A 21,861-nucleotide genomic window follows, 5' to 3' on the forward strand; every position below is an offset into this window, starting at 1 on the left:
CAGCTTAGGGCCTCACAGGCAAGACAGTCACTTAAAACAGGGGTCTCCAACCTTGGCAACTTTAAGACTTGTGGACTTCAACTCACAGAGCAAAGCTGGCTGAGGAACTCTGGGCGTTGAAGTCCACAAGTCTTAAAGTTGCCAAGGTTGGAGACCCCTGACTTAAAATGAATACTTTAATTTCAATTTTTGCACTGATAAGTAGGGTAAATAAAATGGTCTTTTAAAATAATGATACTATGGTCTCTAGGGTCAACACAAAGGAAGTTCTAGTCTTTTGCAAGCAACTTACCAAAGCCACTGTGATTTTTTAAAAAATCAACTACCATCTCCTCACCCCCCAAAAAATAATTCAATAATTGAATTTTTTCAATTTTTGACAATTGTCAAAATTCATTTGACTTTTGACAATTTTTTAAGGGACAGCCATTTTGCCAAAATAACGGTTTTGGTAAATATTTTAAAATCCAACATATTTTGTTGGAGTAGGTAACAGGTTATGTCTTTAGCCTCACTCGTGCCAGCCTCTTAAAGTGTATGCTTTTGGATTTTTCAAAAATATTAACTGATTTTCAAATTTCAATCCTTACTTTTTTTAGTCAGTCTTCATAAATTAGTGGATTAAAAGCCATTCAATTTTTACTGAAATGAAAACAAGAGCAAGACAGGAAGAGATTAGACATCAATCCCAGGATTCGTTGATTGATATCAGCAAACCAGGTTTTAGAATTTTAATTTTAAAAATAAGAATACACATACATACACCGATAGATACAAACAGACATAGATATTATATATAAAATGTTGTTCTACAGCACAGGTCCCCAACCCCTGGGCCGTGGTTCACTACTGGGCCATGGCTTATTCAAAAACGGGCCCCGCGAGTGGTGGCCTGATGGGCACATGCACGCAGCTCAACTTGTGCTAGTGGCAGGCTGGCACACATGTGCATATGCAGCTCAACTTCTGCAAGTCAAGCTGCGTAGACATGCACACATGTGCACGTCGGCCTGACACTAGCACGGCCCGGTTCCCCTCCCCCCCCGGGCTGTCAAGCCACAAAGGTGGGGACCGCTGTCCTACAGTATATAATTTGGCACTTTGTATCTTATAAATTCTCATACTGTTAGGGCAAACTGGTTCATAAAGTTCTCTCTCCAATTGTAATGTTCACAAACCCGGTTCAATAATAACAGGATGCAAAGAAATGTTAATAGATATTGCCCAGTGATGCAAGTGTCTTTGACTGGAGGCTTCGTTAAATGCAAGCATGGTTATTCAGGGCATAGGAACACGTTTCCTCTCGGCTGGCACTTGATGCCTTTCTGCATACTCAGGCAGAAATTTAAATAAATATGAGATTTGGAAAATTTCATCAAGCATTTGAAATGATAATGTTACTGCTGTAAGTGCATGGACATCTAAGAGCCATATTTTAAAAATCCATTAAGAAATCCTTCATTTGAAAGGCATTACGATCTATTGGGGCAGTGATCTGTAAATAAAGAAGGATCAGCAAAAGGACTGTAATTAATCTGAAGGTGTTTGTCAAAAATTGCTTCTGCTAATACTATTTACATGCTGATTGTGAGCATTAGCAGGAAGTGAATTGGACTGCAATGTTTCTAAGCAAAAGCACCGAGTTTGAAAGACTGCATATTCCAAGATTTAATTTTATAAAACATGAAGGATTTTGTGCACGAAAAAGCCTTCAAATGATAATTTATGATGATCTAAGCATCTTCCTTCAGTGCACTGTATATTAATGAATTAATTTAGAATAGTTGTAATCAATCTAAAGATAGGGTATGAACATTTAAATGCTGCCTATGAAATATGAAAACTATACAAACAAGTAGCATCAGTTAGTAACATAATTTAAATGAGAAACCTAATGTCAAAACACTACTATTTTCATCCTTTTTCTACTGCAGAATAACAGTATTGGGTTATTGTTATAAGTGCCACCAATCCAGGATGGGGACATAATTTTTTTTTAAAGAGAGACTTATTTGTACTTCTGTTTTAATGCAGGTGTGGAAAAAGTACTTTTAGTGACTTACACATATACATTGCAGCTAGGATTTTGCTACTAGTCCTTCTTTTTTCTCCTTCGGTTAGGGAACTTAAAAGCTCTGAGGGCAGTTGCCTGAAGAAGAGGATTTTCATCTTGTGACAAGAATGTGTTTTCTTCAATCAATGAGGAGAAACCAAGGGAATAATCCATTGCTGAGCCATTGCTGAGATTTTGTTCTACTTGTGGCTCTATTCCATCCAACCTAGAAGTGGATCTTTACAATATTTAACCCTTAAGAATGGCTTTCATGCAACTGCTAGTTTCTCAGAAAAGAGAGCAATCTTATGTTGCATCCCCCACCCCCCCAAGTTTCAATACATTTCCAATTGTTATGGATTGAATCAGTTTAAAAGTAGCAGACAAATGCTATTTAATCATTGGTCTAGCATTAGACTCACCTAAAAGCATTTTTATTCATAAATGTTTCATGCAAATTTTTTCAGCTGAAAGCACATAATGTAGAAGCACATGATATTGTCCTGAATGATAGTGGCCCTCTGAGTTCTTAAGGTACCTACTCTCCTGTATCCATCATTGCAGCTTGGAAGAGAAACAAGAGATGTGTCCATAAGAACAGATTCATAGATAATTTATTTCTGGGAGAAACTGCAGGAATCCGTTGCAATGTTTTGCTTTCATAATGTCTGTGATGAATGTCTACTGGGGAATAGTTATATAGGAACGTCATATTTGGCTGCTTTTAGCAGATGACACATAGAAAAAAGACCTACTAATACAGAAATAAAAATAAATGAGCTTTACAGATGTCAGTAGATTCCAATATCCAATATTTTTCGCTCTTATAGACTGAGCTTGTTCTGTTTCTGTACTGTATGTTGGAAATAATTTCTCATGCTGATTTTTAAATAAAACATCTTATTTAAATAAAACTGATTATATTAATAAAGCTTGAAAACTGTCAGAGTAAAAAGCAGCGAAAACGGAATAATATTACAATCTATGGATATGCTCAGCATTTCCAAATTTTTTGATAGCAAATCTGTTGTAACAAAAGTTAACTTTCAAAGTTTGTAACATTTATGTTATGACATTTAGAATGTGCAGTTTTCAACTAAATAAAATAATGATTCTGAAACATTAAAAACTAGAGTATTTAGCATCTTACTTTAAGTTATTGCATTAATGAACAATCCTCTCTCTCTCTCAATCATTGTAGGTTTTTTTTTAAAAGGCATAAGCCAAACACTTGTGTGGTACTCATTCTCTTTCATTAACTTTTTTCATGTTCTCACCTTTCTAGATAATACTTAGCTCCATGTACCAAAATATGCTTCAAAAAACACCAATATAGGCATTTACTCTAATGTAGGTGGTGTTAAATGGTTATACTCGCTCTGCTTAGACAGGCTACCTGTTGGAATATTGGCAGCAATCCAAGTTTTTGTTACTCACAAAATTTACTAGCTTGCTCTACAGGACCTTTATCTCTCTGTCACCTGCCTCCCCAGCGATTCCTTGGTCATCTTGTCCATCCTTTCTTTCTCAGCCTATTACATGCAGCACTTTAACTGGAAGGACAGAAAACAGCAAAGTAGTCAAGCCAGGCTATACTCAGGAAATCCGTGGATTCTGCAGCCATTATTCGGACTGTGAGAAAAAGGCCACTTTGAGAAAAAGGAAAGGCAGGCAAGGATGGGAAACTGACTGTGACATCTTTCAGCAAACCCCAACAAGCTTGGCCAAGAGAAGACGGCATCGCCTCCTGTGAAAGGGTTGAACCTTGTCCTTGCCTAGGCAACCGGAATAAGAATGTGCTCTTAATGCAGCCTCCGCTTCCCGTATTGCTTTACTGGCACTAGACAAAGACATTGCTTGTATTCTCTGAACAATTCTCCTTCTAATGCTCTCACCAGCCAAGTCCTCCCCATGGTCTTCTCTTCTTGACATCAAGTTGCTCCTTCCCTGGGCCACATAGCCAAAGAGGCTGTTGTCTCAATTTGGGTTCCAAGCTGGTCCATTTTCCTCCTGCAACATCCTTCTGAGGATGGATCAGGCACACTGGGAGCCTTTTAGCAACATTTTAGCGATGTGAGACAGGGACACGGTGGTTCAGGGGCTTGGACGTTGAGCTTGTTGATCGAAAGGTTGGCAGCTCAGTGGTTCGAATCCCTAGTGCTGCTGTGTGAGCTCCCGTTACTTGTCCCAGCTTCTGCCAACCTAGCAGTTTTGAAAGCACGTAAAAATGCAAGTAGAAAAGATAGGGACCACCTTTGGTGGGAAAGTAACAGCGTTCTGTGTGCCTTTGGTGTTGTGTCATGCAGGCCACATGACCACGGAGACGTCTTCGGACAGCGCTGGCTCTTCGGCTTTGAAACGGAGATGAGCACCGCCCCCTAGAGTCGGCAACGACTAGCACCTATGTGCGAGGGGAACCTTTATCTTTACCTTTAGGATGTGAGATGATACCAGTTCTCTGTCCCTACTGTGCTGGCATACTACTAGAGCTGAGGTGAATTGAGATGGTCTCACCATGCCTATTGCTCTTCTAGGAGGCTGGGAGGCCAAAATTGAACTAATAACACAAACTTTAGGGTACACTTTAGCAAGGTTTATTACAACGTTAAGAGTCTTGGTACAATAATTCCAACAAGAAACCAATGTTAAATATACAACTAATATAGCTCAATTTACATTATGGCAAAGACTGAGATTTTTTTCTGTTAGATTTTCAATAGAAATATGGGTTTGGCAAAGCAAAATTCTCAGGGAAAGTTACAATATATAGTAAACCCTACACTCACACTGTAAAAACAGGGAAAAAGTTGCACTATATAGTAAACCCCACACTCACACTGATTTTACTTATTAGGGTAATGAAACACATGCAAGCAACAAGAAAGTACTCCTTAGTTCAACCCTGAGCTACAGATATTCTCTTCCATTGGATTTGTATGATATAACCATCCAACTTCAAGGCCACCAAGTGGAAAGTATCTCTTAATTCAGAAAGATGGGAGGAGAAGCCTTGAATTTAAATCTCCTGAAATAGCTAAAAGTCCATGGTATCTCTTTAGTACAGGAGTCAATTAATAGATGCATATGGCTAAATTCTGATATACAATAAAGCCAACTGTGCAGAAGTGTATGTGTAAGCATTCCCTCAGGTTAAGCTGGATAATCAAGCAAAGCAGTGAGATATCAAGTGATCTGTGATGCAATGCCCTATCCTGGACTGAGAAACTCGACAACAAAAACAATACTGTTTCTTGCTCTTAAAATGTGGACAAGTTGTGTTTGATTCTGGAGATCGTAAACAGCTAATAAACATTTAGCAACAATAGAAAGTTTTATATTTCATAAATATTTAACATTTCCAAACCATCTACTGTAAGTTTTTGGGAGTCACCACAAAAGCTGATCTTGCGTAGATAACATGGAATCAACCTTCAACTAGTAAAATAATTTACATATACCAGCATATATTTTATACGCAATGGAAATAATCATATGCCAGACAATCCTCACAAAATCATATAGCTTTATTTTCAGTAAAAATTCTATTCAGAATACTTAACACACTGATTACAGCCCAACTAAGTTTTCCTACTGCTAGTACTTCTTACTTAAGGAATTCTCCATGAATGTTGCCAATGGAATTTACAACAAAGTTCATTTAAATGATGACAAAATAATATATACTATTGTGATATTTTTTTGAAATATAGTTATTGAACGTTATAATTTGCTAATAAAAATTCCTAGGATTAACATAAAATCCACATATTGCAAACCGTAAACTAGGAATAACATTCAATAACATTATCCAAATACATGACTGGAGCAGCACTTTTTTGTGTTTTGCATTCTGTATCAACTACTCTGAAAATCTGCATTTAACAATTCAGTGGAAAAAAACCCCCATCAAATCATATATTCCAGAATATAAACAACTCGAAACAAAATCTCATATCCAGCAATTTAAGCCATAGCCAAATCACGACGATGCAAAAAAAAAGCAATTTTCTTTTAAAAATTCATATTATCAAATTATTTAACTTTTTAAATATTAGACTTACCTAGTTTTAAGAAAATCCACCACATGTTTGAAATCAGCCACACAATATTCTCTCTTCATGTCCATCAATACAGTATCAGAAGCGGATTGAACTGGTACATGTAAAAAAGCGTAGACTCTTGGGTGGTTGAGAATTTTTGCCATTTCCTAGAGACGTGAAAATAACATCAGTAATATTTTTACATACTAGTAAATACACTGTTAGTTCTACACATCTCCAGCATTAAAAAACATGTGATGTACACATTTTTGAGTAAGACAGCCAAGTAAGATGACACCAGATGCTCACAGTCATCTAATCTGCAATAAAAATGTATCCCCTCGCTCACTAGAAGATTGATAATCTGATGCGAAGTAAAATGATAGAACAATAAAACAAAATAATAGAACAATAAAATAAACAAAGAAAATATATTAATATGACTAGTTAAAAATAGATGGGCGAGTATGGAGCAGAGGCTGGAGGATGAGGGAAGAGGAGTCTGCTGTCTATCGAGCAGCGACCTCCCGAACAGAACTCTCCCATTGTGTCAGAAACTTCACTTTCTGTACATATTGACTGCCAGCATAAATGTGGCATGTAGGATGCATAGAACATAAAAAGATGTAGCCTTTGTTTGCTTATTTACTGTCAAAGGAATTTTTAAATGAAAACCTTTTATATTAGAGTGCTTTCCAAATTGCCAGGAGTTCCTAGCTAATTGCTGCACCATGTGACACACACAGTGTTGTGGAGGTTTCCAACAACTCATGAAAGGATGCCAATGGCTCCGTGGAGAGGAACAAATGAAACAAAATCAAATTTGCAAATAAAATTCTCATGATACAAATCTGATTCTGAACTATAATAAACCGTTCGACAATAACACTTCCCCATTGAAACTAAGGAAAAGAGTAGAAAGTTCTTAAAAGAATAGGCTTTTATTAACAGCATGGAAGGCCTTCTAAAATGAATGGATGCAATATGAATATCAGGAAATGGAATTTTTATCACTGACTTATCTATTTAATTATTCTTAACTAAAGAATGAAGGAACTGCAAATACAGGTCTGACTCCCACATAACATTTAGCCCCAAGGTAAATGAATTTTGGAACAGTGTGAAATGCAAACTTGTTATGGCTTATAACAGAGCTGTCAAACTCCTGGCCCACGGGCCAGATGTGTTACACGCTGGCCACGCCCATGCCCGGTTTAGCAAAGGGGGGAAAAGTCCCGATACAGCACGTGATACCACTGTGACAACATGAATTTGACAACCCTGGCTTATAATATAAAGTAATATAAAGTTTTAAAATTAGTTTTGTGTAAACTGGACCAAAGCGTTTAAAAACTGGTATGGAAAATGAAAAAAAGCATTACAGAGAATGCATAGTGTCCAACAACTTTACCACAGTACTACTAAATAATTGAATTTTTACATAAGAACCAAGAATAAGAAAGAAGAGATTAGCTGTTGTTCTACAGTCCATTTTTAGGTTCTGTGTCAGGGCATGTCTAGAGAAGCCATCTGTAAAGTTATCTGGTCAAATGAAGCTACAGATCACAAATGTTCAGCTGATAGGAATCAAAGAAAGGGAGAGCTAAGGCATTTCACATTCTTCAAAGGAAAAAAAAATACACAGCATACAAAACGCTTCTCAATGGTCAGGGTTTCATTGGAATAACCTGAATTAATAAGGAAGATTTAAAAAAAAACCCCACAGATGGCATATAGCAGACTTTGAGCATGACTCATCTTGACAGGTGACATGGAGGCCTATGCATCTCATCATATGCAATTAAGCGTTTAAAAAGGCACTGGCAGGTGTGAACAACTTCTTTAAAATACAGACTTTTGTATATCATCTCCACACTCAGAAACAAGGTGCAAACATAGCAAAAAAAAAAACACCAAAAAAAACCCCAAAAAAAACCTGAAAACGCCTATGATAGAAATCAAGTGATTTCTGAAAGAAAAGCAATACAATCAGTAGAGTCAAATATACCAATAGCACTTTTCAACTATTCAAGATATTGATGATGATTAATTAAGCCTTTTAAAAATGTTTATTGTGCTAATGCACTTTTGATTATTCACAATGGCTTCAAGGCAACTCTATTATTAGAACCTTATACTTTTTTTATTAGCTGTCTTTAGGATCAAAATCAAAAGTTGCATTAAGAACAGAATTCCTAAAACATTCCAGAAAACCTTTGGGTTATTAGAGAAGCAAGCCCCACTAGCTCACAGCCACAAGATGGGTTCACACATTTTGTTAACAGAGTGGGATTTTTTTTTTTAAAAAAAGTTTTGAATAAATTTGTTATGCAAATCCAGATATTGTTTCGTTTAACAAAATGTTTAAAAAAAAAACAAGGTTTGGTTTAATGTTAAGTATCTTCCCCAAGCTTATATACTTTAACAAGCACATGTTAGTAGATAAGAAAATGTCCCTATGTCCTGACCCTGAGAAGAACAAAGCAGTTACAATATTTAAAAACAACATAGAAATGAATGAAAGCCCTTTTACTGAAACTTAATGGGGCTTAGATTTATTAAAATCCAAAAAGTGTGCATTTTTGACAAGACCGGATGACAGAAAGGCTTCAAGAAGGTCTGAATTCATCTCCTGCTCCTGAAATGTCAAGTGCCTCTTATTGATGTTATAAAAGAAAAGCTAAGGAAGCCTTCCCTCCTTAAGTTCATAAAGCTAAAGTATCCTGAAAAGACAAATACGACGATGAAATGATGCATTATACATGAAGTGTAGATTTAAGCTTTCCACAAACTCCTCCAATCTGTACTCAGCTTTACCTTTACTCTTAGGTCCCTTTGAAAGATTTTCAGTCATCAGACAGTTGAGATGGAGCAAAGCTTGTCACCAACTCTTTAAAGCAGCTGTGTGTTTTCCCCAGATATGGCTGTCAGCTGTTACACCATCCAGAGAAAGAATGTTCCGTTTCAAAAATGGCCAATAGGTAATGTATGAGTGCCCCCATGTGCTTTCCCTTTGTTAGTAAGGTATTAAGACTACAAAACAATCTATATTCTTAAAGAATTTGCTAGCTACTTGACAAACTGCTGGGCTAATTGAATATTAGCTTGATAAAATCTGAAGCAATATGTTTAAAAGACCAAATACTTTTTTTTTGGGATGTATTATTGCTCTGCTTATGTGCTACCTAGAGATACATTTTTTTTAAAAAAAGAATAGTGATTCCTGTTATATATAAAAGCTTGCCTGTCCATATTCTATGGCTTACTATGTTGCATCTCCTCAGCCAATTGCAGCTTACTGAACAAAGAGTATCTTAAGGCTATATCTGACTTCTGTTTTTCTTTGGAAGGTATTGTTTTCAGATAATTGCCACACCAACAGATGTGTCTGTTAATATTCTTTTCAGAAAGAGCTATTTGTATCTTGGAAAATGAGGCTTGCTTGCTTGGTTTTTCTCTCCAACAGAATAGTGAATGTCCTTAAAAAAAACCTATAGATCAAAATTGGGTGAATGTCGAGTGCCTTTTAATGCAGAAATGGACTAATATCTACAACGAGATTGCTTTATGATCCAGAGTCAAGGAGACGGAAGCCCCATTTGGTGAGGTCTATACAATGCCACTAAAACTGAATAAGAATGGGATTCAGTCCTTCTTCATTCTTCTTTTGGATGAGAACAGAAAATTCTCATTATGTTTTCCCCTTTCCTTTTGCTTGGTCTTTATGCAGCATATAAATATACTATGTATATTTATAAATATGCAAATAAAGTCATTCTGCATGTAAAAAATGCTAAAGAAAAAGTTAAGAACAAAAAAAATATCAGTATTTCTGCTGCTGTTGTCTGATACAGATTTAAATAATCCCACTAACTAATTCTGGTATGCATCTTGTGGTAAAATGTACTCCAAGAAGTTCAAAACAGCATAAATAAACTATGCAAAATCTTCTGAAGTATGTTATATTACCTATTAACCTGTGATGTTTCATCTAAAAATAACATAGGTATTGGGTACTGAATTTCAGAACTGCCAACAGTTCAGTTGGAGAAGCTTCTAGAACAGGGGTGTCAAACTCACGTTGTCACCATGTGACATATCAGGACTTTCTTCCCCTTTGCTAAACCGGGCTAAACTCTGGCGCGGCCAGAGTGTGACACATCTGGCCCGCAGGCCGAGAGTTTCAAAGCCCTGTTCTAGAATATTACACAATCTTATAGCTACAAGAGGAAAAGAAAGTATTACATAGCAGCCTTTCCTTTAGCGTGGTATTATATGGGCTACAATTTGCAGTATCTTCTGCCTTCAGCTTTGCTGAATGGTACTTATAGCGTTTTGTAATCCAAACACGCATCTCCAGGGCATCAGCTCAGGGGGAGGATGAGAAAATGTGCATTATTTATATCCCCTGCGGCCTACATTTTTGATATATTCCTTGACAATTTGTTTATGAATTGCTCCATCCAGAATGGGCCTCATTGAACATTTTGGGTTTTGTTTCTTCATGAACTTGCCCATTGCTTATGGAATTTCTGATCCCATCTTGCCTTGCATTTTCGTATTATGAATGCGGTTGCAAAAGAGAGTCGCAAGCTGTCAGTCCCTGCATGATGTCAAAGGAAGCTGTTTAGTCGCTGCAATGGCTTTGCTTGTGAACGTACCTCCAGATGCTCTAAAATATATGGCGGGTTTGTCATGCCGAGCCTTAGCATTGCTCCCTCAGGGATCACTTCCACTAGCTTCCACAAGAGAGTCGGGAGGTCTGTGCCAATGTCTCTGCCATAAGCCCCGGTATCTTCACTGGTCAGCCATATCTCGCATACTCCTTCTGTCAACAAGAGACAGACAGAGAGATAATTAACAAACCTGCTTTGGAGCTTGTTATTTTATTATCCAGCTGCTCACCCTTTTTAAAAATGCACTATTTCATAATCCTAACTATTATGCAGCCAGGCTGGGTATTCAATTGCAATGAAAGAGACATATTCCCTGGGTAGTGGTAGGTTACTGAGTTCATTTTATGAGCACCACAGTACTACAACAACGCTGTGAATTATTGCTTGAAAGTGATTAACATTCACAGCCAGTGACTAATGTGAGGCGCCTTACTAATGCAACTTAAATATGAGTAGAGCTTCTTTCCCATCTCGGGGAGTTGCTGGCTTATTAAGCATTTTGAGTAGTACTGCTTAAGCATGTAGTATTTTGCACTGATCAAACTGCTAAAAGTGAGCTGACTAATAGTTTAGTTACAGCCTATAAAAGTCCCAAGTACTTGGAGATAAAACAAGCCACTTGCTGACTAATCCAATTATCATTTACAGCTACAACATGGAATCTTTATATAATATTTACAAGGCCATTAAAATTTGTTAATTACGAAGATATTCAATGTCACCTACAGACAGAGTAATTTTGAGTAAAGTTTTCTTTTTCTTCCAAGCAACTGACACATATTTTCAATGAAGCTGCAAGAAGCTCAAATATTTCAGCTGCATCATAAAATGAATAAAATTCTTGTACATGCAAGGTAATAAACATTTCTTCCAATAAGTTATCACTCCGAGACATTTTGTCATTTCTGTCTGCTGCCTCTGAATGCAATGTTATAAAAATAAGACAAATAAAAAAACAGAAAAAAAGAAACATGCAGTTAAATCCTTTCCACCAAAACCCAGACTAGAGTTCAACCTTGAAGTGTCTAATATTTCAGTTCCAAGCTTATTTTAATTGTGACTCTATACATAAAAAAATCAGTATTAAGAGTTTTCAATTTGAAAATGACAGGGGGATGTAATTCTATTGTATTATACGGTACAAGAGACCTGTATTCAGACATTTTAGGAAAGGTACTGATATATTGGAATGAGTTCTGGAAATCCTGCATTAGGAGGAACTGCAGGCCATGTTTATTTTGGAGAAGATGAAGGAAAGATGAAATAACAGTCTTCTGTGTGAATGGCAGCCACAGGGAAGATTGGGAAAGATTTATTCTCTTCTTTTCCAATCAACAGCGCTGGAAAGAATATGTGGAAATGTCAGGGACTGAACTGTATGGTCTCTAAAGAATTATCATCATTTTATTATTCATTCCTGGGTTGTATCTGAGTGGAATGAAACCCTGCCTTGTCATTCTAAATATCTGACCAACACTAAACAAGCTGACATTCAAAGTAGCAGCAAATTATGGTTCAAAGCAAAGCAGAAATAATCTGCTGAAACATGAAGCAGAACTTTATTAGAAGCCTATTGTTCCTGGCTTTATAATTCCAGAGAAGATCATTTGAATCTGGCCATGATGAAAACAATGTGCTTATCTCCATCTGAATCAATAATATTGCCAGATACATTATACAGGATGGCAGAACAGTTTTAAAAAAACAGGATACAAAAATATTTAGGAAATCGTGTAAGTGGACATTATCCACTGTTTCCCGTTAGAAATATTCATGGAAATACCGAGCGCTTCAAATGAAAGGTTCAGATTTATAATTTTTCCAACAAATCATTCCTCATTTTGACCTATGAAGAGAGTTATGGTATGCTGCCTTGCGAATGCCAAATTAGTGTAAAAAAGAATCACCCAGAATAGAAATACAAACAATATTGATATGGAAAATAACAGCCTTGTTCAAAATCTACATAGGTGAGGATCATTAGCCCCCTGGTGAGTTGAAAATTAAATTGCATAACAAGGAAGCAGCTGTAACAGTAAATTAACAACAACAGGAATAACTGTCTTTACTGCTCTGACATCAGGATGCAATATCAAATGTTATAGAATATTCTTATTACATACATATTCCCTGTATATGTATATGCACGCACTCTCACGCCACCACCCAGCACAGATTAAGACTAAGGAGTGTCCTTAGCCAAGACACTCATCTCCAGAACAAAACGCTTAGCTGACGACCAACACCTAAAAACCGAACTACACACTCTCACCAACGTACTAACATCCAATGGATTCCAAAGAAATAAGATTACCAAACTAATCAATAAAGAAACCCCCACTATATGTATATGACATCGTATGACATCTGCGGCTAGAAACTTTTTTCTGCTTCCGGTACTGACGGCATCAATTTTGGACGTCCTCGGATCTAGTCATGGTCAACATTGGTGGGCAAAAACTTTTGCTGCATTTATTATGGACGGCATTAATCGGCGGAATCCATCAGCCGAATTTTCCATCTTATTGTTGCCCCTACCGGCCGTTTTGGCCTTGGTTCGTGACTGTCCTGGCTTTATCCGTAGGCCGCGATAACATCTAGCGACCAGGGAACCCCTTTTTCTCCTGCTGTTATTTATAATTTTCTGCATGAAATACTCGCCTGCTGAACTTCTTCGACTGCGAGGTTCCCCCGCCTCGCAGGAATGGCCCTCCGGGTTATCGAGGGCCTGCCTTAACGAGGGGTCTTGGGACCTGGAGGTGGCATGCGATGAAGAAGAATCTTTGGGGATTTGTAAATAGGTTTTTTAAAAAGGGTCTTTTAAAGGGGGGGAAGGAAGAGACAGGTGGGGGGAAAAACCCGTTGGGGAGGGTATGTCCAGTCCTGGGGTCTGTCACGGTGTTTTTACATCTGGTCCGGGGGGGGAGGGGCACGTTCCAGGTGTTGAGGGCGGTTCCATCTGTATGGTAAGTGGGAGGGGCAGATATGGCGGAAGCAAGGGGCCGTATCATTTTCTGGGAGCACGTGCTCGCTGTTTAAAAGCGATCACGTGCTCCGGCCCCTTAGTCCTTACCCATTCCCCGGAAGGTCAGGATCCTCAGAGCTTGGGCCTCCGGTTGATGTTGTGCAATGCCCGGTCTGTGGTCAATAAGGCCCCCCTGATTTGTGATCTTATTCAGGGGGAGTCCGTGGATTTTATGGGCATTACGGAGACCTGGTTGGGCACAGAAGGGGGTGCGCCCCTGGTTGAACTGTGCCCTCCGGGTTTCTGAGCATTCCATCAACCGAGGGCCCAGGGTAGGGGTGGAGGGGTGGCGGTTGTGATGAGGGAAGGTCTGGAGCCGAGAGAGTCCACTGTGCCTCAGATAGCTGGCTGTGAATCCCTCCTTATGAAGTGGGGCCATAAGAATCAGATGGGTCTGTTGATCATGTACCTGGCTCCTTGCTGCGTGACTACAGCCCTGCCTGAGCTACTGGAGATGCTTGCCGGGGTGGCGATTGAGATTCCCAGACTTTTGGTCATGGGTGATTTCAACCTGCCATCGGCCGGCTTGTCATTGACGGTGGTCCAGGAGTTCCAGGCTTCCATGACGGCCTTGGACCTGATTCAAGTAACTGATGGCCCTACACACATGGGAGGGTCCACACTGGACTTGATTTATATCTCTGGACAGTGGTTTAATGATCTGGTATTAGGGGGTTTAGTGACGGTACCTGTGTCATGGTCAGATCATTTTCTCCTCCACCTAGACTTTCAGACCGCCGCTCACCACCGTAGGGAGACGGAACCAATGCGTTGGTTCCATCCCAGGCGCCTGATGGACCCCGAGAGGTTCCTGACGGAGCTTGGGCCGTTTCCTGAGGATCTGGCCCACGGCACGACTGAAGAACTAGTTGCGGCCTGGGAACAGGCCGCGGCTGGGGCTTTGGACCGTGTCGTGCCTTTGCGGCCTCTGACCCGGCACAGATCTCAATTGGCTCCTTGATTTTCTGAGGAGCTGAGAGAGATGAAACGCCGGAGAAGACGCCTAGAGAGTACCTGGAGGTCCAGTCGTTCCGAGGCTGATCGGACATTAGTTAGGTCTTTTTCGAAAACCTACCTAGTGGCACTGAGGGTGGCAAAGCGTTCCTACGTTTCCACCCTCATTGCGTTGGCAGATAACCGCCCGGCCGCCCTGTTTCAGGTGACCCGCTCCCTCCTACATCGGGGGGGGGCGGGATGATCCCTTGCAGGGACGTGCCGAGGAGTTTAGTGGTTATCTATACGATAAAATCGCTCAGCTTCGGGATAGTCTGGACCAAAATTGCGATGATCCAGGTGAGATGACTGAGACGTGTCTTGTTGATGTTGTTTGGGATGAGTTTGATTCTGTGGCTCTCGAGGACGTGGATAGGTTACTGGGGAGGTTACATGTCACTACATGTTTACTGGACCCGTGTCGTGCCTTTGCGACCTCTGACCCGCACAGATCTCAATTGGCTCCTTGATTTTCTGAGGAGCTGAGAGAGATGAAACGCGGAGAAGACGCCTAGAGAGTACCTGGAGGTCCAGCCGTTCCGAGGCTGATCGGACATTAGTTAGGTCTTTTTCGAAAACCTACCTAGTGGCACTGAGGGTGGCAAAGCGTTCCTACGTTTCCACCCTCATTGCGTTGGCAGATAACCGCCCGGCCGCCCTGTTTCAGGTGACCCGCTCCCTCCTACATCGGGGGGGGGCGGGATGATCCCTTGCAGGGACGTGCCGAGGAGTTTAGTGGTTATCTATACGATAAAATCGCTCAGCTTCGGGATAGTCTGGACCAAAATTGCGATGATCCAGGTGAGATGACTGAGACGTGTCTTGTTGATGTTGTTTGGGATGAGTTTGATTCTGTGGCTCTCGAGGACGTGGATAGGTTACTGGGGAGGTTACATGTCACTACATGTTTACTGGACCCGTGTCCCTCCTGGCTGGTGCTGGCCACTCAGGAGGTGACACGAGGCTGGCTCCGGGGAATTATAAATGCTTCTTTGTTGGAGGGGGTCTTTCCCGCCACCTTGAAAGAGGCGGTGGTGAGACCCCTCCTCAAGAAGCCTTCCCTGCACCCAGCTATTTTGGGTAATTATTGTCCAGTCTCCAACCTTCGCTTTGTGGCGAAGGTTGTAGAGAGTGTGGTTGCATGGCAGCTTCCCCAGTACCTGGATGAAGCTGTCTATCTAGACCCGTTCCAGTCCGGCTTCTGGTCCGGATATAGCACGGAGACAGCATTGGTCGCGTTGGTGGATGACCTCTGGAGGGCCAGGGATAGGGGTTGTTCCTCTGCCCTGGTCCTATTAGATCTCTCAGTGGCTTTTGATACCATCGACCATGGTATCCTGCTGCGCCGGTTGGAGAGTTTGGGAGTGGGAGGCACCGTTTATCGGTGGTTCTCCTCCTATCTCTCTGACCGGTCGCAAACGGTGTTGACAGGAGGGCAGAGATCGACCGCGAGGCGCCTTACTTGTGGGGTGCCTCATGGGTCGATTCTCTTGCCTCTCCTGTTCAACATCTATATGAAGCCGTTGTGCGAGGTCATCAGTGGCTTTGGGGTGAGTTACCAGCTGTACGCTGACGATACTCCACTGTACTTTTACTGTTACCAGCTGTACTTTTCCACCCCAGGCCACTCCAACGAAGCTGTCGAAGTGCTGTCCTGGTGCCTGGAGGCCGTATGGGTCTGGATGGGGAGAAACAGACACAGACTCAATCCATCCAAGACGGAGTGGCTGTGGATGCCGGCACCCCAGTACAGTCAGCTGCAACCACAGCTGACTGTTGGAGGCGAGTCACTGGCCCCAACAGAAAGGGTGCGCAACTTGGGCATTCTCCTGGATGGACGGCTGTCATTTGAAGATCAGTTGGCGGCCGTCTCCAGGAGAGCCTTTTACCAGGTTTGCCTGGTTCGCCAGTTGTGCCCCTTTCTTGACCAGAATGCCTTATGCACAGTCACTCATGCTCTCGTCACTTCTCGTCTGGATTATTGCAATGCTCTCTACATGGGGCTACCCCTGAAGTGCACTTGGAGGCTCCAGTTAGTCCAGAATGCAGCTGTGCGGGTGATTGAGGGAGCCACACGTTGCTCCCGGGTAACACCGCTCCTGCGCAGTCTGCACTGGCTACCTGTGGTTTTTCGGGTGCTCTTCAAGGTGTTGGTTACCACCTTTAAAGCGCTCCATGGCTTAGGGCCCGGGTACTTACAGGACCGCCTGCTGTTACCTTATGCCTCCCACCGACCCGTACGCTCACACAGAGAGGGTCTTCTCAGGGTGCCGTCCGCCAAACAATGTCGGATGGCGGCCCCCAGGGGAAGAGCCTTCTCTGTTGGAGCACCTACCCTCTGGAATGAACTTCCCCTCGGTTTACGCCAATTACCTGACCTTCGGAACTTTCGTCGTGAATTGAAAACATATCTGTTTATCCAAGCGGGACTGGCTTGGTTTTTAAATTTTCAAATTTCTGAATTTTTAATAATTTTAAATTGGGGTATTTTAGTATAGGTCAATTCGACGGTTTTAATTTTCGGCCATCTTTTGAATATGTATTTTAATTGTTATTTTAATTTTGTATATTATTGTTTTAATCTGGCTGTACACCGCCCTGAGTCCTTCGGGAGAAGGGCGGTATAAAAATCTAAATAATAATAATAATAATAATAATAATAATAATAATAATAATAATAATAATAATAATAATAATAATAACTAAAATCCAAGACAGAGAACAAGAAAACGGCAAAGCCCTCCTCCCATATATAAAAGGCACCATAGACAGAATCAGCAAGATCCTCCACAAACACAACATCAAGACAGCATTCTGCACAAACCGAAAAACATCCACCATCCTAAGAAACCCCAAAGACAAAACTGAGTTAGAAAATCAAGGAGTATATGAAATCCCATGCACCGCCTGCAGCACCATATACATTGGACAAACCAACAGAAGAATAAGTGCACGCATTGAAGAACATAAGAACTCAGTCAGAAAAGAGGAACCGACTTCTTCCCTGATCCAACACCTTAAAGCCACAGGACATAAAATTGACTTTAAAAATACCAGAACTATCACCAAAATTGAACACTTTAACAACAGAATAATCAGAGAAGCCATCGAGATAGAAAAATGTCCACACAGCATGAATAAACGAGATGATACCTCCCGCCTACCAGCCATTTGGAAACCCGCCCAAATATGTTATGTTATGTTATGTTATGTTATGTTATGTTATATACACACACACACACACACACACACACACACACACACACACACACACACACTAAAATCATGGCTTCCGGCCCTTTCAATTCCTGGCAGACAGATGGAGAAGAAAGGAGATAGTGACAGATTTTATTTTCCTGGGCTCCAAGATCACTGCAGATAGGGACTGCAGCCAAGAAATTAAAAGACGCTTGCTCCTGGGGAGGAAAGTTATGGCAAATCTAGACAGCGTACTAAAAGGCAGAGACATCACCCTGCCAACAAAAGTCCATATAGTCAAAGCTATGGTTTTCCCAGTTGCAATGTATGGCTGTGAAAGTTGGACCATAAGAAAGTCTGAGCACCAAAGAATTGAGGCCTTTGAACTCTGGTGCTGGAGAAGACTCCTGCAAGTGCCTTGGACTGCAAGGCGAACAAACAAGTCAGTCCTAGAGGAGGTCAACCCTGACTGCTCCTTAGAAGGATCCTGAAGATGAAACTGAAATACTTTGGCCACCTAATGAGAAGGAAGGACTCACTGGAGAAGAGCCTAATGCTGGGAAAGATTGAGGGCAAAAGAAGAACGGGACGACAGAGAACGAGGTGGCTGGATGGAGTCATTGAAGCAGTAGGCATGAGCTTAAATGGACTCCAGAGGATGGTGGAGGACAGGAAGGCCTGGAGGAATGTTGTCCATGGGGTCGCGATGGGTCGGACACGACTTCGCAACTAACAACAAACACACACACACACACACACACACACACACACACACACACACACACCATACACACACACACAGAGGTATGTATACTCATACCCACCATAGTACAGACTGTTAGGCAAATTTAATAATGATTGATGTGACATTTCAATTGACAAATTATACTGGAAAGGGAGGGGGCACATTTTCTTACCATTTTTCAATATTTAGCCTTCAGGGTGCCAATGATGTCACAAAAGAGGGGCAAAGCCATAATTTGAAGGCATTTTTATTTGGATTAGGCAGGAAGGATAAAAAAAAGTAAAAAACAATACATTTGTATTTAAACTCTTTTGAAAACTCAAGCCACTTTTGGAGGCTTGCTGTTGAAATTTGTCATTTTGATCTTGAGATGTTCAAATAACAACAGAGTGAATTCAAATGGTTGCTAAATGTGCATGAACTGGTTTGATATTGGAATAATAATACAAAAATATGGATGTGATTTTTGCACTCCCAAATACTGGATTTATGAGGAGATAAAGAAATTAAAACACTTGTGTTGCCAAGTTAAACAAGAGTTTGCTCTCCCCTCCATCAAATCTCATTAATTAGCTGAATTGACCCTTTTTAGAAACTTTGCGTCCTTTTTTTAGAGATAAAGTAATACAGCATTTAACTACTACAGTATTTTACAATCCAAATTTCAATAGGAAGACCTATACATACAGACTGCCATCAACTTTCAAAGCCAGCCTGGAAGTTAAAATCTAGTGAAAACAGGGTCAAACTTCTCAATCTATTTCTTCATCAGGGTGCTATTCCAAATGGAAAGTACAATGACACTGTGATACAGAAGGCTGCCTCCTGGATCCATTAGGTGACATTGCTTAATTCACTGGACCTAAACCAAGCCAAGCCACTTGTGTTGGACTACATGGCTCGAGGAGATAGGTAGTGCTTCAAATGTACTTCATAGGTAACATTTAGCATCGAACTGCATTCAGAAACTAATCTATAACCAGTGTAACTCAGACAGCAGGGATATTATATAGGTAGAGCAAGACTTGTCCATCATTCTTGTGCAGCAGCATTCTGGACCAGATATAGCCTCTAAGCAGTCTTCAAGGGCAATTCCATGTAGAGCACATTGGAACAGTTCGCCCATGAGGCAACCAAAGCATGAATGACAGCAAGGAGGGTCTCTCAATACAAGAATGGATATAACTGGTGTGTAAATTGCACCTGTGCAATGGCCTTCTTGGCCACAGATGCCACTTATTCCTCCAACAGAAGCTGAAAATCTACGAAGACTCCCATATAGTGCCTCAATCCAGGGGTGAAATCCAGCAAGTTCTGGAGAACCAGTAGCGGAAATTTTGAGCAGTTCGGAGAACCAGTAGCGGAAATTTTGAGTAGTTCGGGGAACCAGCAAATACCACCTAGCTGGCCCCAGAGTGGGGTGGGAATGAAGATTTTACAATATCCTTCCCTCTGGAGTGGGGTGAGAATGGGGATTTTGCAGTATCCTTCCCCTGCCACTCCCACCAAGCCACGCCCACAGAACTGGTAGTAAAAAAAAATTGGATTTCACCACTGCATCATTCCCAAATGCATGCCAACCTATGTGGACTTACAGACCAATGGAGGTTGGAGCTGTATACTTTGGGCACAACAACAAACAGTTTCTCGTTGGAAGAGAATAGGGAGTTAGCAGTAGCAAGAGAAAAAGTTCAGTCTGGACCGGAGTCCGGATCGTTGTTAAGCACCTTCCAAGGAACCATGTAGGATTTGCAGAATCTTCCTGCTCTCCTGAAGCTCTCCTAAAGCTCCCTCCCTTGCCTCTTCAGGTGCCGATTCGGTTTTCCATGAACTGTACTCTCCGCTTTCCCTGCTTTTTAATGTTCACCATTTTTTCTTCCCCCAAAATACTTTAAGCTGTAGTGTAAGCTAAGGAATGGCTTGATAGGTGAAATGAGTAGGAACTGCCAAAAACAGATGCTCAATCTCAGTGTTGCCCCTTCCCTGCCAAAAAAAATAAAATTAAAAATGATGCAAAGGCAAAAATGCACCAACCCTGCCCTTGGAATCCACCAATGTCCAGTGAACATGCAAGTCTGGTATTGGTGCTGAAAGGGTGCACAGGTGACTTATATGCAGAGATAGAATTCAAAAATTTAGTAGACATATTCATAAGCGATCATAATATTTGAGATAGTATGTATTCTATTGACCTATCTATATAAGATTGTTTTAAAAACACCTTTTCGCTTCCCTTATCTGGTAGCTATATTTTAAGACCTTTAAGGGCAATTACCAATATTTAATTATCTGTATTTCCACAGGTGTGAATAGATCCAACAGAACTGAAGACTAGATCCCTTTTTTTCCTCCAAAGTTTAGCATCAAACATTTGGCATCCCAACTCTTCAGAATCTGTTCCTAGTATTTCTCAAAGTTTTTTTAGTGTAAAGTCATTTAATTTAAAAAAAAAAAACTTAATTGCATTGCTTTATTAATTAATTTGGCAAAATATGCCTCTGCAACATATCCCTTGAATATTTCATGCAAGCAGCTTGAATCATCTGAATTGTGCAATTCTTGATATTTCCAAAAACTGAAGGTGTCAGTCTCTTAGATCTTTATCCAGTCATCTCTCCATCTATTCTGCTCAAGATCAGAAATATAGTGGAATTTCTCCAGTTAAGAGGAAAGTATAGTATGGCCCTGTGTTGAAAGACCCCCTTTCCAACTTCTGCACTTTGTAAAAAAAGTTGGTTGTCTTCAAGAAGATTTTTATTCCATGCCTTTCAAACAGTTACATTCCTACTTAAATCTGAAAAAGTAAACGAAATTCTGAATTAAAGCCCAAGACGATTTGTGAAACAGCAACTAGGGTGGCTAAAAGATTACAAATTCCCTCCCCCACTTAAATACATTTTCTCTCTATGGCTTTTTTCTTAAAGCGTTACTGAAGCATTTGAAAATGGGAACAGGTTGCCTGTTGATTTTATGGGTATATAGGTATCAGTGATGGGTTGCTCCCGCTTCGGTCCGGTTCTTGCAAACCAGTAGTAATGATGGTGGGAGGCTCTGCCCACCCGCCCCGATGTCAGCACGATGATTTGTGCATGTGCAGAAGCGCACGCACGCTCCCGTTGTGAACAGGTAGT

At 40.7% G+C, this 21,861-nt stretch overlaps 1 protein-coding gene across 3 annotated transcripts in view; it reads right to left on the reverse strand.

Annotated features, from left to right (window-relative positions):
- CDKAL1 (CDK5 regulatory subunit associated protein 1 like 1) overlaps positions 1-21,861 on the reverse strand; it is a 333,166-nt gene that overhangs the window by 109,905 nt on the left and 201,400 nt on the right. For all 3 annotated transcript variants that reach the window (XM_058174902.1, XM_058174904.1, XM_058174903.1), the window contains exons 10-11: positions 10,755-10,921; positions 6,115-6,260 (exon numbers count right to left, since the gene is read on the reverse strand). In XM_058174902.1, the coding sequence (XP_058030885.1) occupies positions 6,115-6,260; positions 10,755-10,921 (313 nt within the window). The remainder of the gene's footprint in view (positions 1-6,114; positions 6,261-10,754; positions 10,922-21,861) is intronic.

Source organism: Ahaetulla prasina, chromosome 3, assembly GCF_028640845.1.
Source record: "Ahaetulla prasina isolate Xishuangbanna chromosome 3, ASM2864084v1, whole genome shotgun sequence".
NCBI lineage: Eukaryota > Metazoa > Chordata > Lepidosauria > Squamata > Colubridae > Ahaetulla > Ahaetulla prasina.